General features: G+C 30.6%; 2 protein-coding genes across 4 annotated transcripts in view; both read left to right on the forward strand.

Moving 5' to 3' along the window:
• LOC111036979 (solute carrier family 12 member 6) overlaps positions 1 to 19,358 on the forward strand; it is a 169,739-nt gene that overhangs the window by 131,374 nt on the left and 19,007 nt on the right. The window lies entirely within an intron of this gene.
• Positions 7,411 to 8,547, forward strand: LOC111036980 (nucleosome assembly protein 1-like 1-A). Its single transcript, XM_022319319.1, has one exon. The coding sequence runs from the start codon at positions 7,603 to 7,605 to the stop codon at positions 8,509 to 8,511; it is 909 nt and encodes a 302-aa protein (XP_022175011.1). The 5' UTR covers positions 7,411 to 7,602; the 3' UTR covers positions 8,512 to 8,547.

A 19,358-nucleotide genomic window follows, 5' to 3' on the forward strand; every position in this document is an offset into this window, starting at 1 on the left:
AAATAGAATAATATAGATCCACGACAGTAGGATTGGATGATAATTTTTTTGTGACCCAATATTTCGAATATTTTTTCTCGTTATAATTGTTTGAGTCCCTCTTGATTAAACGACAGCATAATGTGCAAATTTTTAATATTTTCCTGTGGATTTCGAAAAGACAGCGAGCATGCGAGAACCCGAAGTAATCTCCACCGTTTTTGTCACACATCGAACGAAAGATTTTTCGACAATTTATTACGCGTGATTACGTATATAAACGTACGTATATACATGCAACAGTCGGAGGTGTCGGTGAAAAATATTGGAGTTCTCGGATATAGGAAAATGCGAGTGCATGTCAGTTTGACTTGGTAAAAACGGTTTGCGATTGACAACCGATGCAGAATAAGGGTCTGATGTATCGATAATAGCAATAATAATAATAATAATACCTATAATGCCGTTTGGCGAACTGCAGAGCTCTAAAACTTTGCCTTAAAGAATCCCTGGAATACGCGCGCACCATATCCATCCCTATACACTATTATATTGTATGTCTATAGCTGCGAAGCCTGCAGTTGCTGTAAGCCTCCTGTTAGTCCGATTATCGTCTCCGTTTGATTTAGCCAAAAGACGAATAACGCGGTCGTCGTCCGCCACAGAGTCTTTTTTCGGTCCACTACGTTTCGCTCGTATTTACGATATAATACGCATTTCTGTCACGACCCCACTCACCTCCTCCCGGCAACGGTCACTCGAACCTCGTTCGTTATATATCTTCGGCCAGTTCAAAAACTATGCTGTACTCCCTGTGCCAAACAGTGTAATATGTATTATATATATGTAATACATACTTAACCTCGTGTGCGTATAGAATGTGTAAATTGTGATTTTAGCGAAATGTGTGTATTTATTTATCACAGACTAATTTGAAGTTTTTTTTTTATATGCTAATATGCATTACTTATAGGTATTAAAATACAAGGTGATCGAATGATTTTCAATTTTTTTTTTTTTGAATTCCGGTGTTAAAAATAATATCGATTATTCGACAAATAATTGTCTGTAGTTATTTTTAAACGTTTAAAAATATATAACCCCCCCCCCCCTCCCACCCCCATCATACGTACGCAGGGGTAGTGGTGTAATTATTATACCCAGTGAACTTTCGAACGAAAACATTTTAATTTTCTTTAAAAGGGCAGCTGTTTAAAAGAGCTGCATAAAAAACTCCGGTATGATAAAATACGGTGGTCATTTATTTGCAAAACGGCAGTGATATGCCCGCGTGGTGATAAAATCGCATTTACAACATAGGAATAGGATATATAAGGACAATCTACAGTGAAAGCAAACGTGTCTCGTATTTTCATTGAAAAATATTATATCGCCCTATGACCACGTACACGTTTTATATACGTGGTGGACAGTGGTGTGTACCAATGTTAAAAAAACTAACCTGTGTCAAAAAACAGGCGGTCTAAGTATCGTACATAGTTAATGCACTAAGTGAACAAAAAAAAGTCATTAGTGTGTAAAAATAATTTTAGATGAAACTCCAGCCCCCCGAATTCAAATGCCTAGTTACGCAAACGCCTATGTTTAAGTTGTTATATAAATGACCCGTGCATTGTGATAAAACGTACATATATTTTGCATCATTTTGTTTCAACATTTATCGCTAAAATAATTGAACGATGAAATTAAATATTCTCTATTGCCGATTAGTCAATAATTACTTTAGTCGAATGTTCGGAATATCGCAGTTTACTATCAACGTTCGTATTAATTGCCGCCGTGCGCCGTGTATTATACGTACAATAATAGTGCAATATTATGTGAAACACTGAAACTATATAATATTATAAAAATTTTTTCATACAAGCAACATTTTCATATTTCTAAATTATTTTATAATAAAATACATTGTTTCACAAAATTGCATATATAATATCAAAGAAAATGGCCATAGGGGGTCTGACCCTTACATCGCGCAGTATTCTCCTCAGTGAGTGCGACGTGGGACGGAATCATCGATGTGCTCGTCGTATGTAATTTAATCATAAACATGACAGCGGTGTACACCGAAACGCTTCGAAATGACATCGCCGGTCATGCAGGCGAGGACCGTTGATTTCAATCGAGCGTCCAAAGAACAGCAGGCCATCCGTTTGTCGTGACCGAGTTTTTCGCGTGGAACAGGTGTTGGGCCCGAGGCCAAATAGGAAATCAGCCACGGTGACGCGTTTATAAGATGTCTAGGTACCTATAATAATATTATGCACTCTACATACTCATACTTTTATTAGCACTTGATTAAGCGTCTTGGTTCTATATACAGTTTGTATGCATATAATAGGTGTGTGTGCACACATGTGTGTGTGTAACGTCGAATATCTCAAATTTGATAATCGTATGAAACCATTAAATAAAACGGGTGGTTCTAGAGGGATTCTTTTATTTTCGTACAGATATTATATCATACAAAATAACGTAACAACTTTAAAAAAAAATAATTTTTTTTTTATTTATCTAGATATCCCCCTTAAGTAAAGAGAGAGACTACACATCATCATACATATTTATATGGATTGTTTACATAATACAACAGGGATAAAACGAAAATATAAAATATTGTTTTCAGTATATACCGACAAAATAATATATCCACTTAAATATCACAAAATCGATATAATAATATCGCAAAGTTTAATCGCCCGTAAAATATCACATGGAAGACATGCCGTCATTATAAAATATACCAGCAGTATAATTATAGCATAAATATAATATATATAACTCAATTCAAGTATAATTAGTTATTAGTAGAACCTATGCAAATATTATTTGTAGTATTAAAAATAATTATCTATGCATGTACATATGTTATATTATAATAATTTTACTTTTTTTCTCAAGAACTTATAAATTATAAATACCTACTAAGTACTAACACTTGAAAACCAAATTTAAAGTATTTTCGATATATTTTAAGTTTTATAGTTTTAAATATAAAAATTTGTTTAGCTTACATAATATTTCTTAAGTTTGTAACGTGTAAGAGTAAGACCAAGATTATCTAAGAATTGTTGACCAACAATAGTATTTGTACCTATAATTCACTATGGCCTTATATGTATTCTCTTTTAGACTCCAAAATTATTTTTTTAAGCCAACTAAATTACCTAATATGAACTTAAGAATGTGATGGATTTAAAGGTCGAGAAAGTCAATCATATTATCACTCAATCACATCAAAAACAAAATAAAATGTGTTAAATTAATCGAACATTTTCAAATTATGTAGCCCCTGAAAAATAAAATTCCGGTCAAGCTTTTTTCCTGTGGAAATGTTTTAGTGTTCGATACAATTTACATTATGTCAATCATGAGTTGATTGAGGTATAAAATAATCAAAAAGGAATTCTCCGAGGATACGGCACAAAATATTTGTACGCCTTTGTCGTTCATTTGGAAAAATTAAAATTCTTACCTACTATCATAACCCTGCCATTGCCATTTAAACGTGTACTTAATACATATGAATTTTGATGTGCGTTTTAAAATAACCAGCCGTGGTTATTGGTCAAGAATCAAGATGTAATGTCTTTACTTTGTGATGAAAAAAAAAACACTCACCGAGCTTGATACAAAGTGAAATACTTCTAGGTACGCCGGTCGCCGATTATTTTTAAGAAGAGAGTTTGGGTATCATTTTAAATTTTTCATTAAACGTCTCCTACCAGCCTTGTTATTATTATTGTTACTGTTGTTTTTTTATGTGTTTTCTAACTAATGGACAGAAGATATTGAGCGTCGAGGCAAATGCATTATTTAAACATATTTCTGGGCGTTTTGTTACACCTGCTGGATCATTTCGGCGTCCATATTATGCACCTTTATTACTCTCGTGTGCCCTGTATAGTATTTTGTGCATATTATACATTTTATATATATTATATATTTATATAATATTTGTTTTTTCCTCGTTTCTTGGCAAACCGACGTCGGCGGGTGCTTAGCCGAACTCCACCCGTACCGAAATTCGATCTAAAAATAAAATACGGTCGACGGGCGTGCAAAATATTTCACGTTTGCCCGCTTCCCCCCCACTCGTCTAAAATTAACTGTCATTGAAAAACATGAAAGCGGAAAATTACTGTCATCGCCACACAGCCTCGCCGCGCAAAGCGCAATACGCGAGCACGCCCGTGTTAAAATGTGTCCGAGCCACGCCAGTTGCACCATATAATTTAGCTATAATAGGACAACCACACTCTCGGCGGGAATCGAGTTTTCGATCAAATCCCGGTGTGGTCGATGTCTCTATATTATAATGCGCGTTTAGAGCAACGGGGGAGGGGGGGGGTCGTTTACACAGAGATACATTTATGACGATGCCCGGCTATTTATAAAATATTATATATTAATAATATATTGCAGGTCGAGGCACACCGGATATATTATTACAATATACCCACACGTCATAATATAATGTATAATAGGTATATCTAATACCACAACACATACACACACACACACACACACACACACACACACACACACACACACACACACACACACACACACAGAGAATGATCAATCAAAAATGTTCGAGAGACGCCATTATGTGTGTGCGTTAGTGTGTGTGCATGTGTGTGTGTGTGTGTGTGTGAGTGTGAGTGTGCTTGTTCGTTTTTATGGTTGTGTGTGCCAATATATATCGTTTTAGCCATAAAATACGAAATTTTAATAGTTACGGTTTTCAATTATCAAATGCATTTCGCGTTAAACGATAACGCGCAGTTCGGAGTAAAGTTTATTATTCAGTATATTTTATAATACATACAATATATTCTGTGTCTCCGATCGTTTGTATTTTAATGATACATTACACACGTACATTCTCTAAATCTATTTTTTTTTTACGACAAATCAATGTTACCGACAATAAAAATAATATTTTAGTTCTAAAAATTAAAAACTATTTATGACTAGTTGTTCGTTAAATGTTCCTTTTATAATTTTGACGATGTTCACCAACTCATTTATTTAAAATATGAATGTTTTCATAGTTCCGTATAATATTTGAAAAAAAAACAAATTACATTTACAGCACCATTTTTACCAATATTTAAGTTTATTTATGGTTTTGAATTTTGAACATTGCTGTAAATATAATTCAATTGCCAAATTTCGAAATAAAAAAAATTTTGAATAAGAATTGTGACGCTGAAATCTATTTTTTCATAATTCTGTTTTTATGCATGGGTATTTATGAAATAATTAAACGATAAAAATATACATTATAAGTACATTACATTTCACATGTTTTATATTATTATCAAAAAACAAAACTATATTATACAAACAAAATCATTTTTTAGACCCTAAAATTCAAATTCCATAGTATTTTGTTACATGACATGTCGACATTTAAGAATGATTGCTAATGATTGCAATACTATCAGCTTTTAAAATAAAATGATATGATAATAAATGATCGTAAGCGTCCACAAAATATTAAGATGTTAGAACTGATAAATTTATTACCTTATCATTTTATGCTATCTAAAAATGTTGAGTTAATTTGAAATAATGTAGGTAACAGTCACCTCTAGCGAGTTTTCCATCAAAAATATTTATCTTAAAATTAATAGTTTAATCATTAGAGTGTATTTGTGCGTAATATTCTATTGACTTTTGAAACATAATTACTATAAATACATAAAATACATAAAATGAACATTAACTATAATCATAAACCTTATACGATTTTACACTCACTGCAGCAACATCATAGCCAGCATACCAAAACATTGACTAAAGTCCCAAATAGCACTTGTTAATGGGTGTTGCACGTTTTAAGATACCGAAAACTTGGACCGTTCATTTAGGATCAACGAAACTTTGTGGAAGTTAGTTTTCGCTTTCGGTGCACTATTATACTCGGATTTCATCTGCTAAAAGCACGTTAGAATCTTTAAAGAGAGATAAGTGTAGTAAGTAAAACAACCAATGAAAAGTATTGGATTCCGGAAACAGAAACCCATAATATCTGTTGTCGGAAAATAAAATACTCTAACATGTATAGTGCAGAACTGTGATCTAATACTATATATCTTGGTCTAATGTTAAGTGTTGCAACTCTTGTCATGGCAGTCCATTAATATTAATGTATCGGCTGCTTAATTGACTTTTAAGCTGTATATACAGCATAGTAAATATCTCGTCATAAACGTCAATATGTTTATATTATTAATTATAGTATTATAATAATTAATAACATTACACAAATTTGGTTAATTTACTACCTCTAACTGGGCTCTAAGGACCTAAGTAACACCATACGAGGAACATGAATAAAATTTTAAAATAATTATATAAAGTAGGTACACCCAAGTAGTATGTATAAACATAGATGCGTCTATATAATTATGTAATATATTTTATGAGTGTGTAATAGTGTAGGTACTGTGTGTTGTGTGTATGGTTGTAAAAGAATATTTTACTAGTCAGTTAGCTGTCAGATAAAATTGTCTTTTTGATTTTAGCAAGTTTCAAATGGTTACCTACATAGTAACATGGTATCATAAAATTAAAATTTTAAAATTTCAAACATATGACGGAGAATCGTTTTGACGTTTTTTTTAGTGCTTGGATAACTGTCCACCACTACTACCTACGACTGTCGAAAGCACAGACTTATCTTTCCCTCACAATAGACACTATTCGTCCATCTTACAAAACGTGGATGTCTCTCCTGTGATACGAAATATTAAAATACAATATTCTGTGGGCCCAATTATCCGAAATTTTAGGTACCCAAAGAATTACGCGTGAATTCCTGCAGATTAAATGAGAGATGCCGATTTAAAAGCGGTAAAAAACAACTTTTAACGAAATTCAAAATATGTACGAAAGCCGCAATGAATAAAAAATAATAGCTTATAAATTATAAATATACAATTAAATATAAACAATCACACTCAATGTAGTAAAAATTAATTTCTAATGCGTAAGAGCAGGGTTAAATAATAATAATAATAATAATATTATTATTAGTTAACTTCTATAGTTATTAAATTAGTTTATTTATACAATCAACTTTAAATTATAGCTATTAATTATTACGGTATATTATTTAATATTTATATGTTGTAATATGAGATACAGTTTGTATATAATATTTCCAATTCCAAATAGTCTTATTTAGAATTTACTTCTTTTATATTTCCGAAATGTACGAAATTATAAAAATATACCAATTATCTAGTTGATTTATAAATACCTATAATAATTAAATACTTTTACATTTTGAGAGGTATTTTTTTGTCTCTTACCAAAAAAAAATAATATCTATTATTATACCCATAGACCAATAGACCATACATGAACATTATAACTGTGACAACATAAAATGCATTGTTTTTAAATAAATAATATAATAATAAAAATATTTTGGTTACAAAAAGTTGTGTTCTGTTTGATTTGATCCATCTATTTTTCTGAAAGTAATATTAATATTATTAGTGATCAGAGCGTGCCATACCGATAGATTGTCAGCTATTAATTGTAATATTTTGACAAAAGCCAATAAAAAAATACGTCGTGTGAAAAATGATTGCAGAAGAAGATAGTTTTGATGGCTCAGCGATTGATTCCAATCCTTTACTGAAGAAGAAACAAAGGATTTCAAAATTAAAAATTAGTTCACCGTTAATAAAAAGACGGGTGCGTGCTTTAAAAAATCTTATTACAGCGCAGGTTGAAATTGAATTAAAATTTAATGCTGAAGTTCATCTTCTCAAATGCAAATTTCAAAAAGAGTACGAGCCATTTTTTAATTTACGAAGGGATCTAATTCAAGGCAAGTATGAACCTGTTAAAGAAGAATACGGTTCATCTACAGATGAAGACGGTGGCAATGAACTAGTTCCTAGACATGACAAAGGACGGAAAATGGTACGCGAAGCCAAAAAAGAAACAGTGCCGGGGATTCCCAACTTTTGGCTTACTTTCACGAGGAATTCATTAGTTCATATGCACAAGGGTGAAATACAACCTCACGATGTACCAATACTCAGTCATTTGACAGATATCAGAGTTAATCGGTCGGAAAAATATATCGGGTATACTATGGAATTCTACTTCGCACCCAATGAGTGGTTCACCAATAACGTGTTGGTCGTTACGTATGAAGAGACATATTTGCACAAAATATTTCATAATATTCAGTATGTTCTATTACCACATAAAGAAAAAGTCATATTCGTGAGTACAGGCTGTGAAATTCATTGGAATGAGGGGAAAAATGTGACAGAAACTGTTAAGGGTCCATCATTCTTCAAATTATTCAACACTTATGAAAACATAACCTTATCGAATATTTTAGGATATTTTAATCACGAATACTGCGAAAAGATGATTGCTAATGCTGTAGAATATTATTTAGACCCAACCATTAATTGTTATTTTTCTGACGATAACGAAGCAGAAGTGTCCGATTCTTTTGAAGGGACGGATTGATAACGCGTTTTAATTTGCCTATGTTAACGAAATAAGTATTATCTGAGACAATGGTCTCACTCGGTTGAATGTATATTATTTAAATATTACAAACAACAGAAAATTACGTGTAAGATACACATTATAATGTTTCTATGTGTTAAAGTTAAATAAAAGATTATAAAATAAAATAAAATATGAATTCAATTTTCAAACTTATGCAATAACACGCACTTGTACTTACCCATCGTGCCAATGACTGTCTGTCACGTTGTTTGTACACACCTGAGTACCTGACATACCTACCTGCTTTAATCATAATTCATAGTTATTATGTGAAAGACCTGCAGGCAGTACCACGTGACCGGACAACAGCTGATGATTGGTCCCGTGGGTGTGCGTTATAAGCACGTTTTTAAACGCAACTCTGCCGTGAACAGACGAAAACTCTTTTGTTAATGCATCGGAACAACAGATAGGGTACCTGCCCACTTTTTTCTGATTTATTTTTTCCTTCTTTTTTTTATTCCTACTATTCTACGAACAGGTCGTTGGTTAACGAAGTAAAAACTGCGACTCGCGGATTACGTAGGTATACCTAATATTTTATAACTGATATTGAATAATCATAGGTATTAATAGGAATTCATCGATCTCACCAGTACAGGTAGTCTTGAAACAACTAATAAATTCCGTCAATTGTAAATTGTAAGTTTGACGGGACCAGAACGGTATATGGAAATAGGTATATCCTTTCTGAATAAAAATGTAAGCCTTTTTTCATCAATTATTTTTTAACTCACAGATATTATCTTATATTCATATAGTTTTATTGGTTTAAGTGTACTACTGTAAAAACTGAGAATTATTCAATTTTTTTTAAAAATAATTCATAAAAAATTGTCAACTATGATTTATTATTATTGATTTTATACTAATAATATTATATTGATTATTACATTTTAATTTCATATGTTTAGTAACTAAATCAAATTTAATTTTTATAAACTGATGTACTGATCATACCTGATTTATTATTTTTAATATTATACTTGTACATTTTGGATACACTTATTATCTATTTCTTATTTATCTATATTGACTATATTATATAGATATGAGAAATCATTCACAAAAATATAAACCTATGTTTCATATTAGATCAAAATTACTTGCTTAAAACTTGTATAGAAATTAACAATTGTATTGTTCTCTCATTAGCACATCTTAAAAAAAATGTTGTTAAATTTATATTTAACTAAGTAATATAATTAAGGAGCAACCACGATGGTCAACAATAAAAATTGGTACAACCATTGACCAAAAGGTTGTTTGAAGACTAATAAAATACCGATGTACTGGCAGAATCGATGTTATATTGGCGGAACTGACAGGCCCCTTTATTAAATAATATATCATTTTCAGGCCAGAAACCAGAAGGTTAGGACACTGCAGCATTCGTCTGTTACATGCGGAAACACAATTTTAATTGGAATATTTGAGATTTTTAGTCCAATTTTTAATACGTAGTTTCCCATTTGTGTTTCTTTATATTAAATGAGTATGTATATCATAAACTCTGTTATGCCGTTCGAAAACAAATATATGCGAATTATGGTGTTTTGCCTTAATTATTAGCATACGACGTTGTACAATGTCAATATTATGTTACGATGACATTGTCTCTAAAATTTCGAGTGTTTTAAATTTCGTATTAAATACTGTATCTTATATTCTTATCATTAAAACCACATGAACAGTAAGAGTAATCAACGTTTTACGTTAATATGCACATGTTATATTACTTGGACTAATGATTTTGGTATTAAGATTTATTACATACCTTCTCGTAAACAACGAACCGGAAACGTGACGATAATAATAACAATTGTTGAGTTTATAATCATTTACCATATCACATATTTTATTATTATGGTTGGGACTTGAGCCACCGTGATTTTTCGCAGGGAGAACACGAAAAAACTGGAAAATGTGATGACTGCAGAGTGCAGACTCACTCGCGTTGTATAATAATAATAGTAATAATAATAACATTATTATCGTATTAACCGTCACACACGGACCCTAAACCCTTTCGGACACAAAGGCGCCGAGTGAGTCGATAAAATATAATATTATTATTAATCGATAGAGTATAGACGATGGCGATAATTTGAGAACCACGAGCTCGACAGACGGACGGGCCGACAACAACAGGTGTGGATTATTATAGTATACAATTTATAATTATTATTATTATAAATGATAGTATTATTGTTGCTACGTCAGTCATCGACCGGTGACCCAACTTCGGAATTTCGGCGAATTTTCACCACAGACCACTTTCGGCAGCGTTCTTAGTGCATAGAGGACGAGTGACCTTTATTTTATATTTTATGTGTACGTCTAAACCGACACCATTCGTTTGGTCTCCGGCTGACGTGACGACCGTTCAACCCTCGGGGCTTACGCTTCCCCAGTTTTCGCACGTTTCTCTGGCCACGCCGCACAAACCCCGCGAAAAGGTATATATTATAACGTTAGATCGTCTAGCTGTACATATTATTTTATAGGCAAACATATATATATATATACACAGTTTTTATGGTTAAATGGACTTTTCTGCTCCAAAAAATCGTACTGGCCGCCATGTAATATAATATATTATATATCGCACGTGGCCGATTTATCAACCACATTGAACACACAAGTTGCGGTTGAGCTCAGTATCAAAAAAAAATAAAATAAAATACTGTTTGTGCTAGAAGTTATATTAACACTACACACTGGGTGATTTCGAATTTATAACGACACTTATTTGTATTAAGGTTATTGGCTAATACCTATATTCAACTCGTTCGAGAGTGAAACAATTAAAAATAAGTAATTTATAATATTATATTATTATATCCCATATATTATTACCTAGATACTATCCATATATTGTTCCGTTAAAATACCTAATGGCTTATACAAAAGTCACGTCCTGTAATCTTAATTACAACCATAGTATTATATTATTTAGTGGCGTAATTTAGGCCACGTGCGAGGATATTATACTTTCTTGTCTTTGGTAAATCTGTGTTATGGTAATTTACATGGAGACTGTATTAGCTCTTGTTATTAAACTTAATGCAATTATTATTATTTTCATTTGAATCAGAAAATTGAATATATTATTATTATCTAATACCCTTGTATCTTCGTTTACCATAGGTAAAGTTGTTGATCTTTTGTTTCACGAATACCTTGCAATATTACAGTTACCACATTCAAAATGTCCTGCATAAATATTTGGGTGTAGAATAGGCATCACTGACATTATCAATATACCAATGATTTCATTTACAAAATACTAAATGACAAAATACTTAAGCAAATAATATTTAATACTTTCTTCAATATTATAGTAATATATTAATTTTTTCAAATATTTTAAACTCTGATATAGCAGACTTATGCCATATTTTATAAACAATTACTTAATATTTAACGAATCAATTTTGAGTTTTTGGTCCATGCTTTAACCATGAATCATGATTTAGTCATCAATAATTATTGGTCCATAAAATTGTATTGAACCGATAAAATTAATACATTTTTCATGCAATCCGATAATAATATGTTAAACAATTATTAGCAAGTGTTAATCTTAAATTTTAGAAAAAGGGCAAAATTAATTCAGGCAATATTACTACTAAGTATATTTCATACGTTTTTTTTTTTTAATATCGTTATTAAAGCAATTTATTCTTTATTTAAGAAACTAGTCATACGATGAATAATATTTTTAATTACAACTAAGTAATTGAAATTGTCTGAATTTTAACTTCAAGCAGCAATAAAAAACAGCATGCATATGAATCTTACTAAATATTTTTTTACAGTTTTAATCACAACTTATGAAAAATCTTATACTACATGTTTTAGCTTTTTTCGCAGTAACATTTTTTTTATTGGTGAAAATTGAAAAAATAATATAAAAGTCAAAAATATCGAATATCTATGATTAGCTCAAAAGATTCAAAATAATTTTAAAATTATATCATGAATAAAATATACTAGCTAATCTAAATATTTTTTGAAAATGTCAAGTATCTGTAAAAATAATTTTTTTTTTTAATTTACAACAAAATGAGAAAATTCTCGTTTTTCCCTAAATTGTTTTTGGTTTTTTTCCAATTATTGAGACAATTACTAATAATTTGTATACGTACAAACTAGATTTACTTTCAAATCAAAAAATATATATGAAAGTTGAAAATCGAAGTATTTTTCTATTATAAAAAGTGTCTTCAGACAAAAAAAAAAACCTTACCTAATATAAATTCAATCTAGCTGTTATAAAGTTTATACAAGTCGTATAGATGTACTATTAATAATTTATTAAAATTACATAGTTTTAATTTTTAGGTAATATTTTTCTACCGTTATTTTTATTTTTAGTATCTAAATTAGATAGATATAATCTAATTTAGATTTAAGTATTGTGTACATAATATTATTTAACTGTTTGACGATAATGACTGAATCTTAAAGTAAAATCTGTGTCATTCTACTTTTGTTTTTGATTCTAACCTCGGAACATTGCCAACATGTGTTGAGTATGAAGCTACTGACAATGAATAATATATAAGGCTATCTCTATATATAACATGCTTGAACATCAATTGTTGTTTGAACTCTATAATATCATGTTAAATGTTCATTTCGTAATATTCATACTTGCATAGTACCTACATTCAACTATTATCATAAATAATTAATTTTGGTTTTTTTTTAACATCACAAGGTAGGTACTTATTGCGATAGTATAGTAGGTATACATAGTAAACACATAGGTATAGAAATTAAATGTTTAAAATTTTAAACACAAATCGTATTTAAATATAAGTGACTAATAGGAAAAAAAAACTTTATTTTTAGATGTTTATTTGATATAAATAAATTCAATATTTCAAAAATATTGTTTTGCACTACATTAAGCTTATAATTGCTCAGTAAGTTATACTGGTCCATAACTTTTAATAAGTACCTACACTCATTATCTCTGTCAAACACAATTAACTCTTTCCTTTTGCTCGTCTCACAATTTGATTTTGGTCTTATTAAAATAATAGCTCGATATTTATACTTACATACTAACTTTAATGAATTGTTTCCGTTGTTTTTGATTGGATTGCTTAAACGGTCTATTAATAAGATAATATGATACCTAACATAAGGTTGGCTAAACAAAATTTAATGTGAATATATAAGTATGATGTGTATTGTATTAACTTATTATTTTATCATTTATCATTATAAAACAGTTTGAGGTACATTAACGAAATTTCAATACATAGGTAGGTAATAAAAAACAATATATATATTTTAGAAATCAATTAAATGATATGTGAAAATATCATATAACAATGATCAGTTCCACAGTGGTTTATTAATTTGTACAAAATTTTAAATTAATTTAACTTAATTTTATCATTAGGTACTTGTTACATTTTTATTTCATCTTCATTTTTAACAGTTTTTTTACTTTGTTAAAGTATAAAGTTTTTAAAATATAAAGTATAATATGAAATCAGTGGCGGTCTTCTGATTTTATAAAAAGTGGGGGAAGGGGGGGGGGGGGTTATATTGCCTATTTGATGACCAAAAATATAATTTATAATTATCACCTCTCAAACATTGAAAAAAAGTTCATGGGGGGATCTATTATATGAAATCCAAAGCAGAATTTTGAATATAATTAATTTTGGTATAGATTAATAATACATTTATTCATAATATGGGAATATTGTTTATGTTTATAATCACAAATAATAATTTAATATTTTTAAAATCTATTCCCATAATAAAAATATTATGTTTCTATTTTAATAAGAATCTTGTCAGTGTATAATAACTAATTGCCTGTTTTCATTTCCAACGCCACAGTTGTATCTGATTAGTAGGACATTACAGTGGATGCGAGATACCAGTTTAAGAGTGACAAATATATATGATAAGAAAAACGTACAAGACAATGGAAAATAATTAATTTTTTGCTAACAAAGTTATAACTTTGATGAAGAAGGGGGACCAAACGCGCTTTGGCGACGAACAAACAGTCGTCCCTATAACAAACGTTGAATAATTCATTCAACGCGGGAAGGCTGGCGAATTAAGGATTAATTAAGGGACTTTTTTAAATTTCTCTTTTCCATGGTTGTTTCATTTATACAAAAAAATGTCATAAAGGACTTGAAACAGGTAAAAGGCGTAGAAGAGAAAGACAGGAAACGTTATAGGGACTGGTGTTATAATGGCGATCTCGTAAAATATTCAAGCCGCCAGCGGTTATGTTATTATTTGTCTTTCATCACGAACACAAAATAATAATACTGAGCTAACTTTTTCAGAATAACAAAGCCTAGTTAACTTACCATTGTATATTTTTTGGTTTTAAATGAAAATACCGTATGCACTACATGGTATGTATTAAAGTCGCCCTCGAGGACTTGTATAATTCACATCTTATAAAGTGGAAAAATGCCATTTGCTTTTTTATAGAATAAACGAATTTTATGGTGAGGTACCTACAGCAAGAGCCTCAATAACCATAAGTGTGAACAAGAGATCCCTATTTCATCACACACAATTTTATACATTCGCTGACGAATTTCAAGCTTAACCAAATAAACATTAATTTGATATAAGTATCTTATTTATTTAAGATAAAAGTGTATTGCATATTACATCCTTACATAGACATAATAAACTTTTTGAAACAAAAATCAATAGTTTTCATAGGTGTATATAACTGCTATAGAAATATTGTTGAATATTTACATTAGACTTTACGGATGAAAAAATTCGACCAAAATACCAAACAGTTTAATAGATCCTCTTCCATTGAAATACATTTAAAAATAATATGTTGAAGACGTAATCGTGTTGACTGTTGACTGTAACATTATGTATAGTAATAAATATGACCGTTTTGTAGAAATGAACAGAAATCGACGGGGCTGAATATAACATGTAAATCGGGTAATATCGTATTTGTGTACCAATACATTATAATATTTGTATGTTATTCAATCAGGTTAAAAAATCAAATCATAGCGCTATAACACTCAGATATATTCATTTATTTTGTAATTTATCTTGATCTTAACTACAATATGTTCTTCTAAACGAATTAATGCGATCGTCACGAATCGTTGGGCCCCCCCAAACACACACATGATCTGCATACGAGTTGTTTTTATTCGATAAACAGTTTCAAGTGAATGCTTACGTCTCGAAGCCCCGTTCCCAATGACGGGCTTCACGCGTATGTCAGTGATTCGAACCCGAGATTTTAAAAGAAGTACACAACGCGTTCATCCAGCACACCGATGGTTGCCCAGGTTTCTGCAAGACCTTTTTGTTTAATGGAACAAAACAAAAAAAAAATAACAAAAAAAAAGTAATAAATCTATTGAAGGGAAGCCCTTGATGTTTAAACACTACGTAGGAGGATTGGAGAAGGGCGTTCGTATGAGCTACCGTTATTTACGATCCCGGAACCCCGTAGATTTTCCGACGTGTCCCAAAAAAACGTTTTATTTCATGGTCGCTCAGGAAAAAAAAACTCAAAAACTTTCTTTATAGAAAAATATACAACTCATATTGTATATACCTACACTCTACAGTGTGGACACATACATATTCAGTGAACACAGTTGAAAAATCGTTTATAGTATAGACCATAGGATGTAAAAAAACGTCAACTGCAGTTAAATTATATATTTAAACAATACATAGTATATATTTTAAGGGTATGCAATGCAATTAATCACCTTACCTACCTACACTTTATATTTTGACTGAGCTCTAACGAATGCGTCACTATTATTTTGATGTAAATTGTTTTTTTTATTATTACTATTAATGTCTTGTTCTGTGAACAATTTCGAGTAGAAAGAGTTCAAAACATTTCATTAAAATGACTTTTAGATCGACAATTTTTTATACATTTTGTAATTATTTTTTTAATCCTTATGAAAAGATACAGACAACTATAAACATCGAAAGTATGTCAGCAAGCACCGTTTTAAATAAGCTTATTGAAATTTTTCTATTCTGGTGGTTTGTCATAACTCTTAACAATAAAATTTACTTAAATAACAAATCATTATATAATAATATATCCAGTATCAAAGTGTTTAAGATTATCTACATCTGGTTTGTTTTAACTCGTATCTAATAAAATATTTTAATATGATGCTGTAGGTACGTACAATACCTGCAACTAATTATATTATGAAACAGATGGTCTAAACATTCATTAATTAAAATCTTATATAATATACTGGTCTACTTTTGTATACATATGAAAGTTTATGAGATTGTTATTATTTTACTAATTTAAAACCAGGAAAAAGTAAAATATTGCAAACATTTTCTGTACTACAAAGTGTCTTTATAAATAGTAGGTAGTTGTCCTTCCATATGTAATAAGCGCATTAAAAATATTGATTTTTCCGTTGAGATGCGTAGAAGCATAAATTGGATATTTCGAGGTCTACTTTAAAGGTCAGTCTAATTAACCATTTATTGAAACTTACACATTCAAATTGTTTGACGGAATTAAAAAAATGAAAAGAGATGATTTTTTTGTTAGTAAATAGTTGATTTGTTAATACAATAAAATGGAATGCATATGATATAATTTTAAAAAAAAGTTTTTTTGTTAATATTGCCATTAAATTTTAGCTATAGCAAAAATTAAATCGAGAAATTGAACTTTAAAATAACTTTCAATTAAGTACGACTTTTAAGTACAAAATGTATCGAAATGTATCGACAAAATGGTTCCTATTCAAATAGATTTTAATAAACCTAATATTTTACGAAATTTAAAAGCTTTTGAATCAATTTTATTAGTGCACACAACTTGAGAAGTTGAATATAGGTAAAACATATTAAAATTAGAAGAGATGGGTAACACGATTCTTCGATCTTCGATGCGTTATATACAACTTACAAATTGATTACTAATCATTGAGAGCTGAACTTGAACTAATAATTTAGAACTTGGACAGCTAACTCAACGGACCTGTACATATAATAATATATTGGGACGATTTCAGACTCGATATGGTTAAAAATGCTGCATTTATAATATAGCTATGTATTAATAATGAATACTAACCTTCGGTAAGACATTTTTAATCTAATTGACCGCGCTTTCTATAATCCATCCTTGGTGCGTAAGTATACAATTTCAAGGTACCTATAATAATAATAGTATAATATATAATACTGTAGTTTTGTACATACCTACAAACCATATAGGCGGTTTTAAGCAAATAGTTATAGAGAGTACTCATCTATACAATTTATTTCTGTACAGTGTACACCGACGTCACAATATAGTATGAAAATGAAATTATACCGAATTTCTAGACCGCAGAGAACCCCAACAATAAAACGTCCAATTTTTCAAATATAATTTTATGGAAAGATAAGGGGAAATACGGGAAACGTGTACAGCATTTTTAATATTTATTACATCCCTCGTATATATAGGTAGGTACTTATATATAAATAATAGAGTATATTATTCTGTTTGAAAAGTGTTGTTTTTACTCCTTGTAAATCACCGCACTGGTACACTCATTATTACCTTCCGAACGTATGTACACGAGAAAAACAAGTCGAACGAATATGTTATTTCATTTTGTTTTGTACACACATATTACATATGTTGTACGTTCGTGTATTACTGAAAGTCGAAGACTGCACGGTAAACATCGGAATCTCGAATTACCACCGAGGGACGTTGCATAATTTATTTGTACGTCGTTTACCTGTACGCCTATAGTAAAATATATGTAATATCAAACTCGCACCGTCGTCGTGCAAACGATTTCGGTTAGGGCCACCGCCTCACTTTATAATAATTGTCCACCCCGCACAGACTTCGATCTGAGTATGGTATAATAATAACAACGACAACAATAATAATATAGATGAAATAAATAATAATAATAGGCGTGCATATACCTGCTATATATATTATGTATATTGTATATTGTATAGGTATAATTTATATGAACTACTATAAAATATGAATGTACCGTCGTCGTCATTAACGGCGATAATAAATTTCAAAAGCGCGTGAACGTCAGTGCACCAGTGAATATAATGTATTGGGGGTGACTGAGAGTAACGGGGATCCCTGAAGCTTTTTATTTTTAAATAATATATTTTTCGTATTCCGTTCACCTCTACACCCCATCCTTCGGTCGGCTGTTTGAAGTCGTGCTAAACTCCCCCAAGCATTGGATATATGTTTTCTCTCATTTTTGGGTAGTTTTTATTTTATTTATTTTATTATTTTTCGGGATATTTTATCACTTCCCTCGTGTCTACCCTCTTTCGATTGAACATAATTATAATAAGTGGGCCGAGGGATTTATACTCATTTCACCCGTTATTTTGTAATATTTATTTATAAGTCAGACATTAATATTTATGTATTTTTCGTGACTGCAGTCGCCTACACGAGTACACAACCGGATGGAATCGCACGTCATAGATCCCACCCATCCGCCTATATTTCCCACCAAGCGGAGTTTGTCACGACAAAGATTACTAATGTGACGGAAATTGGTGATCCGTGATTGCATGGGAGAGGGGGGTAGGGCGTGAAACACGTATACCACAAACCTGACCACGATTTCGTCGAAATGCGGTTGTGAGTATATACTTGTGACGCCCACTGCCGACTGTATAGTCTTCGAGAAAAGATGTAGTACGGTCGCCCTATCCGAGTCGTGATTTGTTTATTATTATAATCGACTCACAAAACTTCAAAGTTATGTTCTCATATTGCTAGT

Source organism: Myzus persicae, unplaced genomic scaffold (assembly GCF_001856785.1).
Source record: "Myzus persicae strain clone G006 unplaced genomic scaffold, MPER_G0061.0, whole genome shotgun sequence".
Classification (NCBI taxonomy): domain Eukaryota; kingdom Metazoa; phylum Arthropoda; class Insecta; order Hemiptera; family Aphididae; genus Myzus; species Myzus persicae.